Here is a 22,718-nt window from a genome sequence, read left to right as displayed (position 1 = left end):
AGGAACTCCAACTCTGCCTTCCGGCAAGATGATCTAACCAAGAATCCTGCTCAGCATTCTTTTTTTTTTCCCCCTCCACCGCAGTGTCTATATTCATTAATGAAATTAAAGAGATAACCACAAAGCTAGGTCCACACCCCACAAATAAAACAGTAGACATGAAACACCCTCCATTTAGACATTCATTCCACAGTCATGGAGAACTGACTGTTGAGATGTCCCTTGAGGGTGAAGATTTTGAGATAAATCAGATGGCCCCTACCATCCGGGAGCCCACAGCCCAGTAAAGAACAGAGCCATTGAGCAGATGTTACAATAAAATCTCAAGGACCTCTGTTGTTTGCCCAGGACACAATGTGGGCAGGAAGCAGGGAGTGGGGAACGTTCAGGAAATTCTTGCCTGGTCTTGAAAGATGCATAGATGTTTCACAGGAGTACGGGAGGGGAAGGAGCAGGAGAACTGGAAACTACCTGTTATGTGCAGTGGTTCTCAAAGTGGGGTCGAGAGGGTGAGGCAGTTTTGTCCTCAGGAGACGTTTATCTGTATCTAGAGGCATTTTTGGTTGTCACCATTTTGGGTGATGCTACTGGCTTGCTGCTAACCATTCTGCAAGGCACAGGGCCACACGCCCCGCCTCCCCGCCCCCGGCATCCTCCCCACCCCGCCTCCCCCCACCCCCCAGCAAGGAATACTATGCCCAGAAGTGCCACTGCAGAGAAACCCTGTGTTAGGGTAACTGCAGGTCATCCAGCATAGCTGAAAGCAGGGGGCAGACGTGAGACTGTCCAAGATGAAGCTGGAGAGGAGGAAGGGACCATCATAAGGTCCTTCAACACCAAGTTAAGGAGTTTGACCGTGGGACCCACCACTTCATCAGTCTGTTGCTTGGGGGGAGGGGGAGTGTCACTGGTGTGGAGAAAGAATGGGAGCACAGCGATGGAAAAGGCAAGACTAATTAGGAAACTATCCCAGAAGTTCACTAAGAAATGAGAAGGGGGACAACTCCCCTGTGGTCCAGTAGCTAAGACTCCATGCTCCCAAAGCAGAGGGCCCAGGTTCGATCCCTGGCTGGGCAACTAAGACCCAGCACAGCCAAATAAACAAAAATAATCATTAAAACAAGGGGGTGCCAAGTGAGGAGAACCAAGCAGTGAGAGCAGAAAGGAGCTGACCCAGAGGAAGTGCACAGAGGAGGCAGGACCTGTTGGACTTGGTGGCAATCAGATTTGGTCACAGGGAGGAGGAGGAAGGAGGCCAGTAGACTTGGGCTTCTGGCCAGGGTGACCGAGAGGATGTTGATTTTGGAAGTGCCTCCAGGGCAGGCCAGTGAGCATGGCTCTGTGGTACACAATGCGGTGGGCGTCCAGACCAGGTCATCCCAGCACACCCAGGGGCGCCAGTCCCCGCTGTCTTGAGCAGAGAGAGCCGTGTGGCATGCACATTGCAGGTGGAGTCCTTTTCCTTCATTTTGTTAATCTAATGGTAATTAAGGCATCCAGGAAGAGAATCTGAAAGCTGGCAGTTTAATTAAAGGTAAATGACAGGTGGAGGGGAATTCTGAGGCTCCCTAACGCACCCTGCTTCCCCGCCCCACCACTGAGGCCAGATAACTGAGGAGGAGACAGTTAGCTAACCAAGTGCCTGATGAGAAGTATTGCAGCATCAGAGCCTCTTTGCCGGCGCCTGCGACAGCGTCTAGAAACTCCTGCTGCCTCGAATTAACCTCTCCCCCCAGGTGCTGTGCATCAGTGGGTAACCAGGTAAAGAAGACTGGGAGCCCGCCGGGAAGAAGGAATGACTTTTCCCTCTTGACGAAATCCACGTCCCTCTTTTAAAACCCGATTTTCCATTTATACCGGAAGCCTTGAAGTCAGGTTTGGCCCAGAGGACCACGTGGCACATTAAACACCGGGAAGGAGTAGGGAGCTAGTTTTTGTGGGCTCCATGCCGCCCGTGGATCAGAATGCCAAGCCAGGCCTCCGAGACCAAAGCGGAGGGTAATTATCACCTCTCCTCCACAACGAGATGGCAGGAGTCAGCGAGCAATTGATTTTTTTTTCCCACTACAGATATTTCACTGCTTAATTGTAGTGACACAGATGGCTGGCCCTCACCAGGGCGCCGCAGACCAAGCCTCCCCAAAGCAGGGCGCCCCCCTCCCCCACCGGGACGCATCTCTCCCTCTGGTTTGGCATGCTCTCCCCGCACCTCCTTCTTCGGTCCTGGTGAGGGTGAGCTGGCTCCCTGCGCTTTCAATTACAAAACAAGAACAGGAGTGCATCCTGACGCGCTTTCCTGAGCCAGTCAAGCCCTCCCCAGCAACATATTGAGAGTCCGCCTTGAGCTGGACACCACAGAGAGTCTGGAAATGAGCAAACGGTGGACTCTGACCTCAGGCAGCACGTGGGAGATAAGATATCCTGAGCCTACTAGACACTGGGAGCTGTGTTCCGCTGGAATGAAGCCTGAAGTGGCCTGTTAAAACCAAACCCCATCACCATCCAGCCCCACCCTGTCGTCCTTGCTGTTGCTTGGTCACTGAGTCGTGCCCAGCTCTTTGCGGCCCGTGGACTGCAGCACGCCAGGCTCCCCGCTGTCCCTGCCCCACGCCTACCCTAAACTGTTCCAGGCCAACTGCTGTATGTTCGTTTGTTTGTGCTCTCAGGAGCAGACCTGATTGTGAACCTCAGTTCATGGTCCGCTGCCGTCATCAGTCCAGGGAAGGACCCTCTGAATTTACTCTCTGCTTCCCTCCCATCCCTTTCTCCTGCCATAGGCAGCCCCTCTCCTCTATTCAGTGTATATCCTTGAAACACATGAAGAGTTATCTTACGTAGTGTACTTCGATTTACATTAATGGTACTGGGCTATAGATCACATGCCCTAACATTTTAAACCCAACTATCCATTTTAAGGGCTTCCCAGGTGGCTTAGTGGTAAAGAATCTGTCTGCCAATGTGGGAGACACAGGAGATGCATCTGAGTTGGGAAGGTCCCCTGCAAGAGGAAATGGCAACCCATTCCAGTCTCTTGCCTGGGAAATCCCATGGACAGAGGAGCCTGGCGGGCTGTAGTCCATGGAGTGCCAGAGTCAGACACAACTGAGCACGCACACGCGCATCCGTTTTAGAAGAACTCTCCAAGTTCTACACATGTAGCTCGTCCATTGCTTCTGCCTGCCGTAGAGGCCTCTGTCCTGAGTATCCCTCACATTCACCCGTTCTTCTAGAGATGCACATCGAAGTTGTTGCCAACTCTCTGCGATCCCAAATAAAGCGATAGTGAATGTCTTTGTTCCTGCCCCCTGATAGACCTGGACAAAGAGCCAAGAGGCTCCCCTGGGTGCATAGCCAAGAGTGCACTCCTGGCTTCTAGGTGTGTTGTTGTTTGTCTAGTCATGTCTGACTCTTTGTGACCCCATGGACTGCAGCTTGCCAGGCCCTGTCCCTCACCATCTCCCGGAGTTGGCCCAAGTTCATGTTCATTGCATCGGTGGTGCCATCCAGCCATCTCATCCTCTGGTGCCCTCTTCTCCTTTTGCCCTCAATCTTTCCCAGCATCAGGGACTTTTCCAATGAGTTTGGCTGTTCGCATCAGATGACCAGAATACTGAAGCTTCAGCATCAGTCCTTCCAGTGAATATTCAGCATTGATCTCCCTTAAGATTGACTGGTTTGATCTCCTTGCTGTCCAAGGGACTTTTAGGAATCTTCTCTAGCACCACAGTTCGAAGGCATCAATTTTTTGGTGTTCTGCCTTCTTTACAGTCTAGCTCTCACAACCATATGTGACCACTGGGAAGACCATAGCCTTGATTATACGGACCTTTGTCGGCAGAGTAATGTCTCTGCTTTTCAACACACTGTCTAGGTTTGTCATCGCTTTCCTGCCAAGAAGCAATAATCTTTTAATTTCATGGCTACAGTCACCGTCTGCAGTGATTTTGGAGCCCAAGAAGAGGAAATCTGTCACTACTTCCACCTTTTCCCTTTCTATTTGCCATGTAGTAATGGGGCTTAAAGCTCAACATTCAGAAAACGAAGATCATGGCATCCGGTCCCATCACTTCATGGCAAATAGATGGGGAAACAGTGGAAACAGTGTCAGACTTTATTTTGGGGGGCTCCAAAAATCACTGCAGATGGTGATTGTAGCCATGAAATTAAAAGACGCTTACTCCTTGGAAGGAAAGTTATGACCAACCTAGAGAGCATATTCAAAAGCAGAGACATTACTTTGCCAACAAAGGTCCATCTAGTCAAGGCTATGGTTTTTCCTGTGGTCATGTATGGATGTGAAAGTGGGACTGTGAAGAAAGCTGAGCGCCGAAGAATTGATGCTTTTGAACTGTGGTGTTGGAGAAGACTCTTGAGAGGCCCTTGGACTGCAAGGAGATCCAACCAGTCCATACTAAAGGAGATCAGTCCTGGGTGTTCTTTGGAAGGACTGATGCTAAAGCTGAATCTCCAATACTTTGGCCACCTCATGTGAAGTGTTGACTCATTGGAAAAGACTGTGATGCTGGGAGGGATTGGGGGCAGAAGGAGAAGGGGATGACAGAGGATGAGATGGCTGGATGGCATCACCGGCTCGATGGACATGAGTTTGGGTGAACTCCGGGAGGTGGTGATGGCCCGGGAGGCCTGGCGTGCTGCAATTCATGGGGTCGCAAAGAGTCGGACACGACTGAGCAACTGAACTGAACTGAACTGAATGGGGCTGGATGCCATGATCTTAGGTTTTTTTTAATATTTAGTCTTCTAGGTATGCACAACCTTAAATCCATGAAGCTCTCTGCCCATTGCCCCAAGGAACAGCTGTCAGTGTTCAATGCCACCCACAGTGAATGAGGGTGCTCTTTTCTTATAGCAACATTTAGAACTGTCCAGCATTCTGGTTTTTAGTTCATATTATAAAGTCGTATCTCTCTTATCTCTTTGCTTTTTTTATTTTATTTGTCACCAACTCGATGGATATGAATTTGAGCAAGCTCCAGGAGTTGGTGATGGACAGGGAGGCCTGGCATGCTGCAGTCCATGGGGTCGCAAAGAGTCTGGGTGACTGAGCGACTGAGCAACTGAACTGATAAAATTTTTAAAAGTTCCATTTACTCTTATTACTATCTCTTGGCTTTAATTTGAATCTTTCTGATTACTCACGATGTCTGCTTCTCCTTATATACTTATTAGTCATTCAGGTATTTTCTCCTTAAGGAACTGCCTATTCATAGCCTTAATTAATTTTCTGTCTTTTTCTTGCTGATGTGCAAGAATCTCTTGTATGTTATTAACTTCTTTTGGTTGTAGACATTGCAGGTATCTTCTGTCACCTCCAGTTCCCTTTGTCTACTGACATCTTTCTTTGAACAGAGAATCCCTAATTTGCTAAAGGCATTTAAAAAATTTTTATTTGTGTTATGATTCATGCTTTTGGAATCCTAAGAAATCCTTTCTTACCTATGTCATGAAGATATTTTCCTACATTTCATGAATTCCTTTATTAGCTTTATCTTCCACTTTTAGGTGGTACAGTCTACCTGAAACCCACCTTTGTATATTGTATGAAGTAGGGATCCATTTTGTTTTTCTCTGTTCAGTATGACAATTGTCCCAATAGCATGTACTAAAAAGCATCCTTTCTCCACCGAGTTGTGATTCTACCTCTACCAGACTTAAAGTTTACACGTGTGCGTAGGCCCATGTATATTTCTGGCCTCTCCATTCTGTTCCATGGTCTATTTGCCAGTCCCTTCCTACCTGAGGACCACAGTTCTTATTACTTTGACACTGCAGTATGTCTTACTATCTAGTAGGACAAGTGTGCCCTTTTAGCTTTTCTTTTTCAAAATTGACTTAGCTATTGTGGATCTTCATTCTTCCTCACATCTTTGAAATATCTGAGCACCTCAAAAAAAAATTTTACTGCCTGTTCATTAGAATTGTATTAGATCTTGTTAATATGAGGACTGGATTTTTAAAACATTGAATCATAGTATCCATGAACATGATTTATGTTTGTATTTACCCAAATAACTTTAACTGTCCTTTAATAGAGTTTTCTAAGTTTCTCCACAGAGGTATTCATTCCTAAATATTACCTGCTTAAATTATAATTTTGAATGAATCTTATTTTCCTTTTTTTTTTTTTAAGAAAAATTGATCATTGCTATATTAGGAGAATGCTATTGTTTGTTTGTTTTCCTTGTATCTGGAAATTTTGCCAAATTCTCCTATTACTTCTAAAAGTTTTTCTCTGCATCCTACTGGATTTTTAATAAAAATTATCATCTCTAAATACTGATAGTTCTGTCTCTTTTAATGCTTCCAGCTCATGTCTTTTTCTTGGCATATGGCATTGTCCAGGACTTACAGTACAACAGCAGTTCCACAGCTGAACTGTTCCACACCATTGAATAGCACTGTTGACCAGCAGTAGTGATAGTGGTGATATTCTCAGCTTGCTTAGGACTTAAAGGGAATACACCTTTAAGTATGTTTCATGAGGGCTTTTCGGTAGCTAGCCTTTATCACGATAAGGAAGTTTCTTTCTATTCCTAGTTTTTTTGAGAATTCTAATCATAAATAGTGTTATCAGATACTTTTTTTTTAAAACTTAAGGTAATATATGCTTTTCTCTCTTTTACACTATCAATGTTATAAGTTAATATATTTCTGATATTGAATAATCCTTACATTTTTAGACTAAACCTTACTCGATTATGCTTTTTAAAAAATTAAACTATAGTTGATATGTTTAGGTCACTTTTATGACTTATCCATCTCATTTTCATTTTCAGATTCATCAATGTGTAAATAGTCCTATTCTTTTTTACCCCCCCCCTTTTTTTTTTTTACCATTTTTACCCTTTCTTGAATAGTAAGAATTTCTTAAAAAGTGAATATGTCTATGAAAGTGTAAGTCACTCAGTCGTGTCCGACTCTTTGCAACCCCATGGACTGTAGCCCTCCAGGCTCCTCTGTCCATAGGGATTCTCCAGGCAAGAATACTGGAGTGGGTTGCCATTTCCTTCTCCAGCGGATCTTCCCAACCCAGTGATTAAACCCAGGTCTTGCGCATTGCAGGCAGACTCTACCATCAGAATCACCAGGGAAGCCCTAATATGGCTTTTAATTATTTCTCTTTTTTCATTCATTCAGATTTTATTTGTGTCTCCTCTGTTTTTGCCAGTCATGCCTGTCCTCAGTGCCTTTGCTTGTGCTGTATCCTTTGCCTGGCATGTTCGCCTCCTAGGCCCTTGGTGGCCCAGGTGGCACCTGTGTGCAGATTAGGAAAGGGCCTCTCTTTCTCAGGCAGGCTCAGCTCCCACCCACCCCCTCAGCCCTGTGTGCAGTGCACAGCCTGCATGCCCATGCGTGGCAGCCCTTCCCGCTTCCCAGCTTGGTTATTCTCTGCTCATTTTTCATGGTGCCCAAGGCTGCCCATTCTTCAGTTTTCAGCTTCCTTGGTGAAACCTTTCTTGTCTCCCCTGACTGAAAGTAATCTTTCAGCTGCCCCCTCCCTAAATCCCTCCCTCTCTTCCTCCCCCTCCTCCTTTGAACTCTCGCCGTGTGTCACTTGTGCATCTTGTAAGGCATTTATCTCGTTTTCCCTTATGTCATATTATTCTGTGTGGATGTCTTATAATTCCAACTGGATTAACCCCTTGAGGTTAGAGACTACGGTTTATTTGTCTTTAGGTCCTCCCTCTGCCAGTGGGGCTCAGCAAATGTTACTTATATGAATGCTTGAGTATTAAATGCAGAGCACTTTTGGACACAGTGGGGAAGGAGAGGGTGGGACGAATTGAGAGAGTATTCACATATATACACTACCATGTGTAAAATAGACAGCTAATAGGAACTGCTGTCTAGCACAGGGAGCCCAGGTCAGTGCTCTGATGACCTAGAGGGACGGGATGGGAGGCTGGTGGGAGGAAGGCTCAAGAGATACATGTAGCCAAGTCACATTGTTGTACAGCGAAAACTAACACAACACTGCAAAGCAATTGTGTGTGTGTGAGTTGCTCGGTCATGTCTGACTCTGCAACTCCATGGACTGTAGACTGCCAGGCTCCTCTGCCCATAGAATTCTCCAGGCAAGAATACTAGAGTGGGTTGCCATGCCCTGCTCCTGGGGATCTCCTTGACCCGGGGATTGAACCCAGGTCTCCTACGTTAGCAGGCAGATTCTTTACTGTCTGAGCCATCAAGGAAACCCAAAGCAATTATACTGTTAAAAAACAGTAAACGTAGGTGCTAAGAAGAGCCTTCTGTAGCACTGCATAAATGGTGTCGGGGGTGGTTTTTAGAGGGAAAGATGATGGCAGAGCACATGTGAAGGTCATGGGGCCGGAGGATACACTTACTGAGCTTCCCATGTGCCAGGCACTTTGCTAAATGCTCTCACAGTTTAGTTCTCTAAGCCTTCTCAACAGCCTCTGAGACAGGTGCTACTATTAGCTCCATTTTGCTGCCAGGGAAGCTGGGCACCGATGAGTCAGCAGTGGCGTTGGTGTACCAGGCCTGGTCTGCCCGACTTCAGAGTTCGGGCATTCAGTTACAACCATGAGCAGCCTCCTTCGATCACACAGTGGTTACCATTTATTGAGGCGTTGTGTTTGATGCTTACAGATGTCATTTCTAATCCTGATGCCAAATGTACCAGGTACCGAGTATCTACACTTGGCAGATGAGGAAACAGAGGCTCATCAAGGTTAAAGGACTTACCTAAGGTTACAGAAATGGGAAGTGGTTATAATCAGATTTCTCTGACCCCAAAGCATGCCCTTCGTCTGCATCACGTATACAGCGCTTGGGGCCAGCAAGAAAACCCTGCCTCTGGAGTGGAAGAAGGGTTTTTTGTTTCTTTGTTTGACCACATGGCATGCAAGATCTTAGTTCCCTGACCAGGGATCAAACCAGTGCGTCCTGCAGTGGAAGCACAGAGTCTTATCCACTGGGCTGCCAGGGAAGTCCTGGAACAAGGTTTGTTTGTGTAGGAAAGCGAGGCGGCTGAGGTAAGAAAGGCAAAGCTGCCTCCGGCTGCAGAAGGCCTTCCTTCTCAGGATGACTAATCAAGACTGGCTTCTGGAAATCATGGCTCAGAAGGTAAAGAATTGGCCTGCAGTACAGGAGACCTGGGTTTGATCCCTGGGTTGGGAAGATCCCTGGCAAAGGAAATGGCAACCCACTCCAGTATTCTTGCCTGGAGAATCCCACGGAGAGAGGAGCCTGGTGGGCTCCAGTCCATGGGATCACAAGAGTCAGACACGATTTAGTGACTAAAGAGCCAGCAGAGGCAGGGACCTTGTTTTGTGGATGGAGCAGGATGGCTGGATCCCTGGAGGCTAAGGGAGCCTGAGCCAACTGGAGCTCTGCCCGAATCTGTGCTCAGGGAAGCGCAGGGCTTTGCACAGCTGCAGGGACATCAAAGCACTCAGGTCTGCAGAGAAAGTCGTATCTGAGCAGATCTGCAGCTTGCAGAGATGGTCCCTCCTACGCATCTCCGTGACTGCAGCCTTTTGAGCCTGCTTATTTCCCAAGGACATCAGGACCAGCTCTCCTCAGCCTCCTAGATCTCCCCCAATATGGCTTCTGAAGAGCTGATGGGAAACCCCCAGGGTAGGCAGTGGGGATTTGTCAAGGACGCGTGGCCAGCACCCTCCACACCGTCTTCATCTCCCTGAGCAGAGCGCCCCTCTCCTGCTCAGTTGTGTTCAGAGGTTGGGGGCGGGGGTTGGTGCAGATGGATTTCTGACTCTTGGGCACCACTTAGCCCAGCCCCACTGGTCCTCTGCAGGCCACAGCGTGACTCTGTAGAGGTGCAGTCGCCCCATGCCTTACCAGCGCCCATTCCTGCCCAGGTCGTTGCTGTGGTCATGGACCTCTTCACTGATGGTGAGATCTTCCAAGACATTGTGGACGCCGCCTCCAAGCGCCGGGTCCCCGTATATGTCATCCTGGACGAGGCGGGTGTGAGCTCCTTCCTGGAGATGTGTCAGGGCTTGGAGCTCCCTGACTTCCGTGTGCGCGTAAGTTGTGCCCCTGGGGCAGGGCGGGGCTTAGGAAGGAAGTGGGATGGAGACCCCCTCTGCCCCTTCCTCGGCCTGCTCCCCAGTTCAGGGGTCCAGGTGAGCAGCACTGCCAGCCCGCTTCCCTCTGTCTGAAACCTTGCCTCATGAACTGATAACCCTAAACTGCACACCCAGCTTAACACTTTATCCCAAGGCTGCTGAAGCTGAGTGGGGAGGCTCTGGCCCAGTCCTGGGTGCTCATCCTGCAAAGTCACTGTCAGGGTTGAAGGTAGGGCTGTGTTTCTCTGCTGAGGAGCTTTGAGAGCAGACCTAGGGCTGCCCTAGGCCCGTCCATGCCCAAAGCAAGACTTGCTGACCTCCTTGGGCCGTAGGAAGCAGAGCCAAATGCAGATAGGGGCCAGCAGGCAGGACCCTGTGGACAAGAGGGCTCGTCCTCTGCCCAAGAAGATACTCGACACAGAGCTTCTAAGCTCCCAGCCTGAGTGACAGCAGCCTTCTCTTCCCGACAGAACATCCGTGTCCGCTCTGTGACAGGTGTGGGCTTCTACATGCCCATGGGGAAGATCAAGGGGACCCTGTCATCAAAATTCCTCATGGTAGATGGGGACAAAGTAGCCACTGGATCCTTCAGGTGAGTTGGGCCCTGGTTGAGGGGGGTGGTCTTTGTTCTTGGTCAGAAATGTTCATGTTCAGAAGGATGCTGGACTGGAGCCTCCACAGTCCTAAGTGTCATAAGCCTAAGACCCACTGTCTATTCTGATGGCAAAGAATAACCCCCCGGCCAACCCTTTCCCTCAAACTCTCTGGCTGATGGACTATTCAAGAAAGACGGTCAACTTCTGTTGACCATTCAGCACTGCCTGCCTTCCACAGTCCACAACAACAGGTTGCATTTTGAGGCTGGAAGAAGACCCTGGCAGATGGAGCAATTAATAAATGGCATCAGCCCTCTTACATGGTTAAAGTATGGTGCTTTGCAGATGCCGTGTGTTTTAAAAATTCAGAGAAGAACTAATAAGAAATGAAATGCTAGTAACAGTAGTGGCAGCTGCAGATTCTACTTTTAAAGGTATGTTTGTGCCAGGAACTGAGAAACCTTCTGTATACATTGTTGGACTTTAGCCTCACAACAGCTCTGACCACACGCCTCACGAGCCCTCTTTTACAAGGCAAGCAGGGCAGAAAGCAGGTTTGGATCCAGGCCTGACTTTTCTCGCCTTCGCCCTGTACCCACTGCCTGCGTTACTGCACGTGAGGCCAAGACCTGGACCCGAGGGAGTATTTGGGTCTGTGGAGGGAAAACAGCTGGCACAAAGGCAGCAAGGCGCCTGCTGGATCGCCTGGTGGACCGGGTCGGGCCGGGCGGCGGGGGTGCTGAGGTGGGCGAGCCCGGCGGCGGCTGGCAGGGCGAGGCTGCAGCGCCGGGCCCAATGTGTCCTGCTTTTCTGTCCCCTTGTTCTAGCTTCACCTGGAGTTCCTCCCACGTGGACAGGAACCTCCTCCTCCTCCTGACGGGGCAGCACGTGGAGCCCTTCGACGTGGAGTTCCGGGAGCTGTACGCCATCTCTGAGGAGGTAAACTTGTACCAGCAGCTAGGCCTGGCAGGAGGCGCTGGCAGACCCGGCCTCTACTACTCCTCCACCGTGGCGCGCAAGCTGATCAACCCCAAGTACGCCCTGGTGGCGGGCAGCCGGCCCCCGCCTGGGGAGATGATGCGCTGGGCTGCCCGGCAGCAGCAGGAGGCCAGCGGCCGTGCCGAGGGGCAGGAGGAGGGCGGCAGGGGCGAGTCGGCCCGGCGCTTGGAGAGCTTCCTGCACGACCTGGCCACCCTGGAGCAGGTGCTGCCCCCCGTGGAGCCGCTGCCCCTGGGAGAGCTGAGTCGGAGGGACGCCCGGGGAGTCTCCCACCTGCACACGGATCTGAAGTCCAGACCCCGAGAAGCCCTTGCCCGACACAGCAAGGGAGAAGCTGCCAACGGGGATGCCACCCTGGCCAAGGAGGGCAAGCGCTTTGGCAGCAGGATCTTCAGCCGATGGTCCAAGAGGCCCGCAGCACCCAACGGCACAGCCAACGCCCTTTCCCCCAAGGCCTTGGCCGAAGCGGAGTTTATGATGGGGAAGAGGCCCAATGAGGGCTCCAGTGCCGACATCTCAGGTGAGTCGTGTCTCGCTGTCCCCCAACCCCACCACCATCCCCAAGGCTCCCCAGGCCTCCGACCCTGCTCTCATAGCTGCCTCCGGGCAGGAGATCATAGAGCTCTGGGCCCCACCATTCTCGTGTCCCCGTCCCGCTCTGGCCTCTGCCTGCATGTGGCCGGGGCCAGCACTGCACATCAGAGCTCCAGGTTCCCCTTCTTCAAAGGCGGGGGAGAGTGAGCCTGTCCGGCCCAGCTGCTCCGAGGACATGAAGTGCTCAGGACAGTGCTGGGCACAGGAGTCGTCGGGGAGCTCTTGTTACTAGGACCACAGGCTGGGGAAGCATCTCCACCGTAAACTGCCTCTGAACCTAGAGCTCCTCCTCAGCTTCTCGTTCCTCTCCGGATCAGGTGTTGTCCTGGACAGACACACCCCACCAATGCCCTGACCCACTTTTCCTCACTTCTTTTGTAAAAGCTGGACGTGGCTCCTCCCTTTGTTCATTTGAGAAGTGGCATTTGCCATGCTGCTTACTTCTGGGGGAGATTGTCCCTGCTGGTGGTATCTTTCTGGTCGGGGGGGAGGTCTCTCTGGGATGCCCTAGAGGTCCTGGCCTTTATCTTTCTCTGAAACGGTCTCCGGAGTGGCCTTTTCTGGCTGGTGGGGACAGCAGGGCCGCTGCCAGCTCCTTTTCTCATGTCAGCATCTCTGGGATTGAAGGGGTTTCCGTGTTGGGACTTCTCCCTCCCTCCAGGCTGTGGGGCTTTGCAGTGGTGAGCCCGGGCTCCCTGGCTGGTCAGGCGGGTGATGGCAGGGCCTTGGGTTCCAGGATTCCTGGGTCCTCTTGAGGCCCTGGCTTTGACCTGACCCTGGCTGGAGTGCAGGTCTTCCCCTCCATTGACACCCCAGCTCTGGTGCAGAGCCTCATGCACTGTCTGTGCCTCTTAGAGTTAGGACAGGCCTGGAGTGTCCGAGAATTTGGGCACAACAGCAGTGCCAGGACTAGAGTTACGTTCAGCCAGGAAGCATTTACTGAGCACCTCCGTGTGCCGCGGCCTCTCTTACTTGGCTCTCAGAACAACCACAGAGGTGGCAGATGGGAGCTGGGAGAGGTGAATGACATGGCACAGGAAGTGGTGGTGGGGCCAGGACACAAAGCCAGGCCAGGGCCCATGTCCTGCCAGGGAGGGGAGCTGGGCCTGTCCCACCCCCCGGGGCTCCCCGGCTCCCCCACACCAGATGCTGCTACTGCTGCTCTGCACCTCTTGTTTGGAAGAAGGGTTGCCATGGTGAACACCTGGCAGGGAAGGGAAGGGGAGGGGCAGGCCCAACCACAAAAGGGACCGTTTGCCACGTCCTGACTGGAGGTGAAATAGAAGCTTTCTCTTCCTTCAGCCCCTCACCCCGAGGTGCTGTCTCCATAGAAACAAAAGGCCATCATCTTCTCCCTTCCTGTTTCCTTTAGTGAATCTCAGCATCAGGTGCCCCTGCTTGGATGACTTGGACAGTCACTGATGCTGCTGCCCTCTTGAGTGTTTTCACCGGGTGCCAGTAGCCAGCCAAGCAGCCGGGGACCAGGCCCTGTACCAGCTCTGCCTCCAAGTGCCTGAAACCCAGAGAGAGAACCAGAGACAGAGAAGGGCAAGAGTGCAGCGGCCCATACCAGGGATGTCTAGCAAGATCACAGTAGTCCCGCTTCACCCCTTAGGAGACACGTAGAGTGGCCTCATCCAGCAGTGTCTGCACGCCTGGCAGGCAGCCAGCCCTGAGGACCTGGAATTCAAGCCCCTCCTGAGGCCTTTCTTCTGGAAGGCAGGGCAGGAAGAACAGACTCCTCTCCCCAAAGGCCCTTTGGGTGGCCTCCAGCCTCACAAATGTTTGACTGGCTTAGTGCCTCCTGTCAGGCAGCAAAAGCTTATTAGCAGGACTTCACGTGCCAGAGGGTCAGGTTACCGACAGACGGGGGTCCCTGATGTTAGAACTAGCAATCCTAGCATGCGTGGAACTGCCATCAGGGAGGAAATCACGTTAGCTGCTCCCTGGGTCCCTCCAAGGAAAGGCCCCCGCTCCTCCAGTGAGCACTGAGAGCATCACCAGAACAGCTATCAGACGGGTCTCGGCTCCCAGTGCCTGGCTCCCCAAAGCCGGCGCACATCCTCTCACCTCCCAGGGCTGCTTCCTGGCTGAGAAGAGGAGACAGGGGTTGAGCCTGTGGGGTCGGGGAGGGGGCTGGTCCAGAGGCCCCTTTGTGAGCTCTGGTTCTGACTCCGTCCTTTCTGTCTCTGTTGCCCTCTTGTCAAGGGAGAGAGCCTGGGCCGATGACAGAGTGGGTGAAAGAGAGAAAAACAGGAAGGCTGAGAGCTGACAGCCTGTAAAACTGCTTGATAAGAAGTATACAGTTGTCAAACAGCGTGCAGAGTTTTGCACACCCAAGTGCGGGCCCCCGGGAGAGCCTTCTGAAATCCCTTCCTTCAGGTCTGGTGGTCCCGCTGCGGGCGGCCAGGTGGTTTGAAGGTCCACAGCTCCCTCTACTGGTGGAAGCCAAGCGCCCTTTCCTTGCGGTTTTTCTCCTTGGCCCTGCGCTTGGCGCCTGTCAGCATCTTCCCCTGAGCCGGCCACCTGCGCCCATCCAGGAGCTCCGGATTCTGGGGCAGAGACCCTACCTCAGGGGACCGCAGTCACTGGAAAGCCTGGTGAAAAGAGAGAGGAGTCGGTCCCGCCGGGCTGGGCTCAGAAATCTGCATTTTAAGCAGTGTTGTCTGAGGGTTGTCCCACGCAGGGGCACTCGGAGCAGCAGATCCAGTGACAAGGCTTTGCTCTCAGGGGCTGCTGGGTCGGGGGAGGAGGTTCCTGAAGCCCCCCACCCTTAGTCCCCCTGGAAGAGGAGGAAGGGAGGCACAGGCTTGAGCCGGACACCTGGAGTGTGCTGGGTGGACACGACGCTGAACGCCCTCGCGTGGCCGCCCTGCCTGATGGCGTTGTTTTACAGGCGAGACCCCAGAGGTGCAGAGAGGCAAGGCCCTGTGTCCACGGCCACGAAGGAGAAAAGGGCCGCAGGCCTCCTGCCTCCCAGGGCCTCACACAAAGCATCATGTGGTCTCTGGAAGGTTAGGGTAGGCATCTTCCCTCCGTCTTTAAAGGCAGTTTGGAAGGGCCAGAGGCCTGGACATATGGATGACTCTCCCCCAAGTGCCCAGAGGTGCAGAGGAAGAGGAGAGTGCCTCTGGGTCACCCTCTTCCAAGGGCCCCTGAACCCAGGCTTTTAAATTTATTATTATTTTTGGTTGTTGCACTGCACGGCATGTGGGATCCCGGCTTCCCCGACTAGGGGTCAAATCTACAACCCCTGCACTGGAAGCACTGAGTTTTAACTAACCTGTGGGCCACCAGGGAAGTCCAGAGCCCGGGCGTTGGTTCCCAGAGTTCCCTGCAGCGACTGCAGCCACAGGTGCAGTCAGCCCTTTCCAGGGCTCTCCCAGGTCCCCTGATTCACGCGTGGATGGGCCACCCTGGCTGGCAGTGTGGGCTGGCTCCTAGGGCTGTGCTCGCTGGGCTCCCAGATTTCAGATCTGCCTGTGTCATTTTCCGGGTGGCGGTCTGCTCCCCTGTGTGGGATGGAAGACTGGGTAAATGCCAGTCTTCAGAGTGCCAGGGTTCAGGGATCCTTAAGGGGCCAGGCCTCCAGTTCCAGGGTGAGCCTCCTCAACAGCTGTCTTGTCAAGATGGAGTTTCAACACTAAGTGTCAAACCTGAGCTCAGGAGGGCTTCCCCTGTGGCTCAGAGGTAAAGAATCTGCCTGCCAAGTCAGGAGACGCAAGTTCGATCCCTGAGTCAGAAAGATCCCCTGGAGAAGGAAATGGCAACCTACTCCAGTATTCTTGCCTGAAAAATCCCTTGAACAGAGGAGCCTGGTGGGCTGCAGTCTGTGGGGTCACAAAGAGCTGGATACAGCTTAGTGACTAAACCACAACAAACCTGAGGTCAGGCCTCAGCTGATGTTCTCAGACTGCGCTCTGATTCCATAAACCTGAGCACCGTTACCAGCCAGGGCCTCGGTCACATGGCACAGGTGAGGGGAGCTGATTGAAGATCCTTCAAGGAGCTAATCCCACTGGGCTCTAGCAAAGAAGCAGGTGTCCTTGGTCCTGCTGGCAGATGTCAGAATCTCCTGCTCTGCTGGTTTCTCTTGGGCCCGGCCAGGGCTTCCATCACCATCTGCATGGGTGAAGGCACATACGTCACCAGTCACCATCCATTGATGCCACTGTGGTTGCTCTTGCTGTTAGTATTGGCATGAACCCTTACGTAGCTTCGGATCATGAACTCCTTATTGCCAAATTCAGACTGAAATTGAAGAAAGTAGAGATAACTACTAGACCATTCAGGTATGACCTAAATCAAATCCCTTATGACTATACAGTAGAAGTGAGAAATAGATTTAAGGGACTAGATCTGATAGACAGAATGCCTGATGAACTATGGATGGAGGTTCATGACATTGTACAGGAGACAGGAATCAAGACCATCCCCAAGCAAAAGAAATGCAAAAAAGCAAAATGGCTGTCTGAGGAGGCCTTACAAATAGTTGTGAAAAGAAGGGAAGTGAAAAGCAAAGCAGAAAAGGAAAGATATACCCATTTGAATGCAGAGTTCCAAAGAATAGCAAGAAGAGATAAGAAAGCCTTCCTCAGTGATCAATGCAAAGAAATAGAGGAAAACAACAGAATGGGAAAGATTAGAGATCTCTTCAAGAAAATTAGAGATACCAAGGGAACATTTCATGCAAAGATGGGCTCAATAAAGGACAGAAATGGTAGGGACCTAACAGAAGCAGAAGAGATTAAGAAGAGGTGGCAAGAATACACACAAGAACTGTACAAAGAAGATCTTCACGACCCAGATAATCACAATGGTGTGATCACTCACCTAGAGCCAGACATCCTGGAATGTGAAGTCAAGTGGGCCTTAGAAAGCATCATTATGAACAAAGCTAGTGGAGGTGATGGAATTCCAGTTGAGCTGTTTCAAATCCTGAAAGATGATGCTGTGATAGTGCTGCACTCAATATGCCAGCAAATTTGGAAAACTCAGCAGTGGCCACAGGACTGGAAAAGGTCAGTTTTCATTCTAATCCCAAAGAAAGGCAATGCCAAAGAATGCTCAAACTACCGCACAATTGCATTCATCTCACACGCTAGTAGGAGAAGGCAATGGCAACCCACTCCAGTACTCTTGCCTGGAAAATCCCGTGGATGGAGGAGCCTGGTAGGCTGCAGTCCATGGGGTCACTAAGAGTCGGCCTGACTGAGCAGCTTCACTTTCACTTTTCACTTTCATGCATTGGAGAAGGAAATGGCAACCCACTCCAGTGTTCTTGCCTGGAGAATCCCAGGGGCGGCGGAGCCTGGTGGGCTGCCGTCTATGGGGTCGCACAGAGTCGGACACGAAGGAAGCGACTTAGCAGCAAGCAGCAGCAGCAGCAGCCCACACTAGTAAAGTAATGCTTAAAATTCTCCAAGCCAGGCTTCAGCAATACGTGAACCATGAACTTCCAGATGTTTAAGCTGGTTTTAGAAATGGCAGAGGAACCAGAGATCAAATTGCCAACATCTGCTGGATCATGGAAAAAGCAAGAAAGTGCCAGAAAAACATCTATTTCTGCTTTATTGACTATGCCAAAGCCTTTGACTGTGTGGATCACAATAAACTGTGGAAAATTCTGAAAGAGATGGGCATACCAGAACATCTGACCTGCCTCTTGAGAAACTTTGTATGCAGGTCAGGAAGCAACAGTTAGAACTGGACATAGAACAACAGACTGGTTCCAAATAAGAAAAGGAGTCCGTCAAGGCTGTATATTGTCACCCTGCTTATTTAACTTATATGCAGAGTACGTCATGAGAAACGCTGGGCTGGAAGAAGCACAAGCTGGAATCAAGACTACCGGGAGAAATATTAATAACCTCAGATATGCAGATGACACCACCCTTATGGCAGAAAGTGAAGAAGAACTAAAGAGCCTCTTGATGAAAGTGAAAGAGGAGAGTGAAAAAGTTGGCTTAAAGCTCAACATTCAGAAAACGAAGATCATGGCATCTGGTCCCATCACCTCATGGCAAATAGATGGGGAAACAGTGGGTGACTTTATTTTTCTGGGCTCCAAAATCACTGCGGATGGTGATTGCAGCCATGAAATTAAAAGACGCTTACTCCTTGGAAGGAAAGTTATGACCAACCTAGACAGCATATTCAAAAGCAGAGACATTACTTTGTCAACAAAGGTCCGTCTAGTCAAGGCTATGGTTTTTCCAGTGGTCATGTATGGATGTGAGAGTTGGACTATAAAGAAAGCCGAGCACAGAAGAACTGATGCTTTTGAATTGTGGTGTTGGAGAAGACTCGAGAGTCTCTTGGACTGCAAGGAGATCCAACCAGTCCATCCTAAAGGAAATCAGTCCTGAATAATAATTGAAAGGACTGATGTTGAGGCTGAAACTCCAATACTTTGGCCACCTGATGCGGAGAGCTGACTCATTTGAAAAGACCTGATGCTGGGAAAGATTGAGGGCAGGAGGAGAAGGGGAAGACAGAGGATGAGATGGTTGGATGGCATCACCGACTCGATGGACATGGGTTTGGGTGGACTCCGGGAGTTGGTGATGGACAGGGAGGCTGCTGCGGTTCATGGGGTCGCAAAGAGTTGGACACGACTGAGCTCTGAACTGAACTGAACTGAATGTATGTAGCTTGTCTCTACCTGATTGTTCACTGTTTTCAGCAAATGTATTATCTGTGCACTGTCTGCTCTGTGCCAGACACTGTCCTAAGTTCCTGGTGCAGCAGCGGACAAAGTGATGGGACTGTGCGACACAGAGGGCCCTAGAGGCAGCCTCAGCAACCCAGGAGGATGGAGACTGGAGGACCACCCAGCTTTGGGCCCCTTGGAGCCACAGGCTGGTGGACTGTCGTCCGGCTCCCCTCCCACCTCCTCAGTGCTCCACCTGCTCTCAGATGGCCTCCAGGGAGGCTCAGCTGGACCCTCAGAGAGTCCCAAGGCCTGGGTCCCACCCAGCTAGGCAGGGGAAGGGCTCTACTCAGACCTGTTCAGCGTCATTCTTGCTAATGGCCCAGGAGAGGAGGCCAACGCCACCTCCATGAAATTCACAGCTGAGGTGATACAGGAAGGTGGTGTGAGCCCCAGGAGACGACTCTGGCCCTGGCAGTGTGGAGAGGAACCAGAGGAAAAAGAACAGAGGCAGTCAGTACCCCAGGAGGGCTCCTCGCAGCAACAGAATGCTGGTCTGAGGGCAGGAACCCAGCTGGCCTCCACCTGGGATGTAAAGACAGTGGAAGCGCATGGAAGGGGCCTGGGAAGAGGAGAGCTGTGCCTCACTCCCCCTTCTTTCCTCCTGATGAAAGGTGTTCCCTGTGCCCCCTAAGCCTGGGGTCTGTGCCACCATGCAGGCCAGGTGCTGGCATAGGCGCTGCCAGCTCTGGGGGCTACTGGCCCCACTGCCTCCACTATCAGGTTGGGCAGAGGACACCCGGTCCCAGCAGTGCCACCCAAGGGATTCATGAAAGTGACTGTGGTTGCGCTTGTCAGACTGCGATGCTGCACAGAGTATTAGCTCCTGGTGAACCACCTTGCTGAGGCTTCCAGAGTGGCTCGGCAGTGAAGAACCCACCTGCCAACGCAGGAGATGCAGGTTCAATCCCTAGGTCAGGAAGATCCCCTGGAGTAGGAAATGGCAACCCACTCCAGTATTCTTGCCTGGAGAATCCCATGGACAGAGGAGCCTGGTGGGCTACAGTCCATGGGGTCACAAAGAGTTGGACATGACTGAGCACGCATGCACAAACCACCCTGCTGAGGCCAGGAGACGGCAGATCCCTTGATGTCCCAACCAGAGGTGGTCTGCATAAGGACATCAGGACAGGACCTTTCATTTTGCTTTCCTAAGGATCCTATGAGCTGGTTTTAGTAGATTGGGAGGGAGACAGTGACCCCAGCACCCAAATTTGAGGTGTGGGCGGTGTACAGGAGAGGCGCTGGAGGCTAGCCCAGTGAGTGCTTCGCCTACACCCCTTCACCTGTGTCCCTTGTCTCTGCAGGTAAAGGCAGTCCCAGTCCTGCCAAGAACAGCAGCTGCGTGATCTCCTGAGCCTCGAGCCAGCTGTCGGAGGACCTGTGGACGCCCCGTCCTGTCCTGTGGAGACACAGCTCAAACCCTGTGCCAGTTTGCACGTTGGAGCCTACTGGCCTTCCACCCCAGCAGCCTCCATCCTGGCCTTGGAACCCTGCATCCCAGATGTGAGGATCCGCAGCATCTCAAGTCAGCCGCATGCCTCCACAAGGCTCTCGTGGCCAGGCAGGCTCACCCCTTGTTTACATGAAGTGGAAGCTTCACTACCATCTGCTCTCCCTTATGCTCAGCCCACTGCCTCCCCTGGGCCAGCCTTGCTCTGCAGGCCCCAGTTGGGGTGTGCCTACATCTTTATACCTGAATGTGATGGGCTCTCCGGGGCAGCTCCAGTTCCCCAGCCTCTCCTTCCCTGGGCTTCCTGGTGCTGCTGGTTCCCCAAGAGGTCTGGTGGAATAGAAGGGACAAGGACAGGGCTCTGAGCCAGGAACCCGGTCTCACTCAAGCTTCTGAACTCAAGGTGAGAGACTCAGCGAGGATGGCTGGGGGCTAGGGGCTGAGGCCTTCCTGGCCTGTCCCTGCAGGCTCCTACTCTAGACTCTGCATGGATTGAAGGCAGAATTTGACCCTGCCATTTTGAGAGCCCTGGTGCTGGGGTCTCCCTTCCCTCCCCAGTACCATCCTGAATGGTCCAGTTCTCCTTGGCTGCTGCAAGCCGATGTGGTGGTTCCCCGAGTGCCTTTATCTGAGGCCCTCCTCCCCTTTTGTGCCTTGATCTGCAGCCCCAAAGCAGGGAGACCCTGGCTGATGCTCTGGTGGTGTGGGAGGCTGGGCCCATCTTCAGGAGTGTTTGCTTTCCCTCCACCCCAGGACCCAGGGCTCGCCCTTGGTCTCCCTCACCAGCCAAGTTGTACGTGCCTTCTGTAGTTACACGTTGGCCAAAACTAGCCTTGGCCTCCTGCCAAAGCCAGACTGTACTGAGGCACCTCTGCCTCCCTGGCTTCTAAGAGCCCTGGCCTAAATGCCACAATGCCAGGCCAGGAAGACCAGCTGAAAATCGCACACTGCCTTCTCTTCATCTGTGTGACTGAGCAGATCTGCAGAGAGCCAGAGTGGAGTGGGGAGTGGACAGCAGAGAAACTGCCGGACCACAGGGGCTGAGCTGGCCCCACCTCGGGCTGGGTTGCTGTGGGGCCTGGAGAGCCCAGCTCTACGGCAACTGCGAAAGCACCATGCTCAGCCTCTCCCAGCCTCCTACTGCTGAGCCAAACTCTTGTCCTTGCCTCTTCTGCAAAACCCTGGGCACTGGCAGCACCTTGGGGAGGGTCCAGGTGCTCGGGTGGCACCGACGCTGGCAGTGGTGGCGGTGGGAGCAGGGGAGCCCCAAGCATCCTCTGAGAGGAGCCTGGCCTCCCAGGTGGGTGGGAGGAGGGCCAGGGGAAGGAAGGGAGGACCTGGTTCCCGAGGCGGGTAGGGGGCCAAGGGACCCGATCCCCCCCACTCCCTGAGCTTGTGTGAGGATTAAACACTTCCTGGGAACTGTTTCCCTATGCACCAAGCCCTGGCGACATGGCCCTGCTTGTTCTAGAGGGGAAAGGAGCAGGGAGGGGGCTACACCTCAGCTCAAGGTGTCTGTGTGGAGAGAGCGCCCTTGGTGGGCAGAGTGGACACCTCTGGAGGCCAGAGGAAGGGACCGGCTCCTGAGCGATTGCACCAAGGGCTGCCGTGCCTCCCCTACGAGAAGAAGTGAAAGTGAAAGTCGCTCAGTCATGTCCGACTCTTTGCGATGCCATGGGCTATCCAGTCCAGGGAATTCTCCAGGCCAGAATACTGGAGTGGGTAACCTTTTCCTTCTCTAGGGGATCTTCCCAACCCAGGGATTGAACCCAGGCCTCTCTCACTGCAGGCAGATTCTTTACTAGCTGAGCTAAGCAAGCCCACCAAGTCTTTTTCCTGTCTCCCACCCAAAGCAGGCCCAGTTCCCTCCCCTCCCCTGACATGCAGGAGGCTCCAGACTGGAAGTCCCAAGTCTCTTGGGCCAGGCCGTCCGTCCTGCCCCAGCTTCTCGCTGAGCCAGCCCAGGGTGGTTCTCACTCTCTTCAGAGAAGCCAAGCGGGGTGGGAGACCACGTGTTGAGGAGGACGCAGCGCAGTGTCCTGGGAAGAACGCTGGCCTGTGACGGGACACCTCTCCCCGTCCTTACAGAGGTTCGGGTAAGCCGGCCTCATGGCTGAGGACCCTGGAGTCCTAAAAGCAGCTTGTCTGCCTGAGCTTCAGCCCTTCCATTCTGCCTCTCAGCTTCTCGGTTCCAGTATTTGTGCACACTTGGTGAAATATCCCCTCTGTCATCAAATCTCAAGGGGACATTTGGCCTTCCCAGTTGGACGGCAAGTTCAAGGATGGATCAT

The 22,718-nt window shown here is 52.3% G+C and overlaps 1 protein-coding gene across 1 annotated transcript in view; it reads left to right on the top strand.

The window, feature by feature from the left end:
- The window catches only part of FAM83F (family with sequence similarity 83 member F), a 36,787-nt gene extending 14,919 nt beyond the window's left edge, over positions 1-21,868 (top strand). The window contains exons 2-5 of the mRNA XM_040233256.1: positions 9,864-10,031; positions 10,544-10,665; positions 11,497-12,188; positions 20,282-21,868. Coding sequence (XP_040089190.1) covers positions 9,864-10,031; positions 10,544-10,665; positions 11,497-12,188; positions 20,282-20,331 — 1,032 coding nt within the window. The 3' untranslated portion in view covers positions 20,332-21,868. The remainder of the gene's footprint in view (positions 1-9,863; positions 10,032-10,543; positions 10,666-11,496; positions 12,189-20,281) is intronic.
- The last annotated feature ends 850 nt before the right edge of the window (positions 21,869-22,718 follow it).

The sequence above is a fragment of the Oryx dammah genome, unplaced genomic scaffold, assembly GCF_014754425.2.
Source record: "Oryx dammah isolate SB20612 unplaced genomic scaffold, SCBI_Odam_1.1 HiC_scaffold_29, whole genome shotgun sequence".
NCBI classification, from domain to species: Eukaryota; Metazoa; Chordata; class Mammalia; order Artiodactyla; family Bovidae; genus Oryx; species Oryx dammah.
The sequence above is the reverse complement of the archived record's forward strand: the minus strand, read 5'-3'. Positions and strand labels throughout refer to the sequence as shown.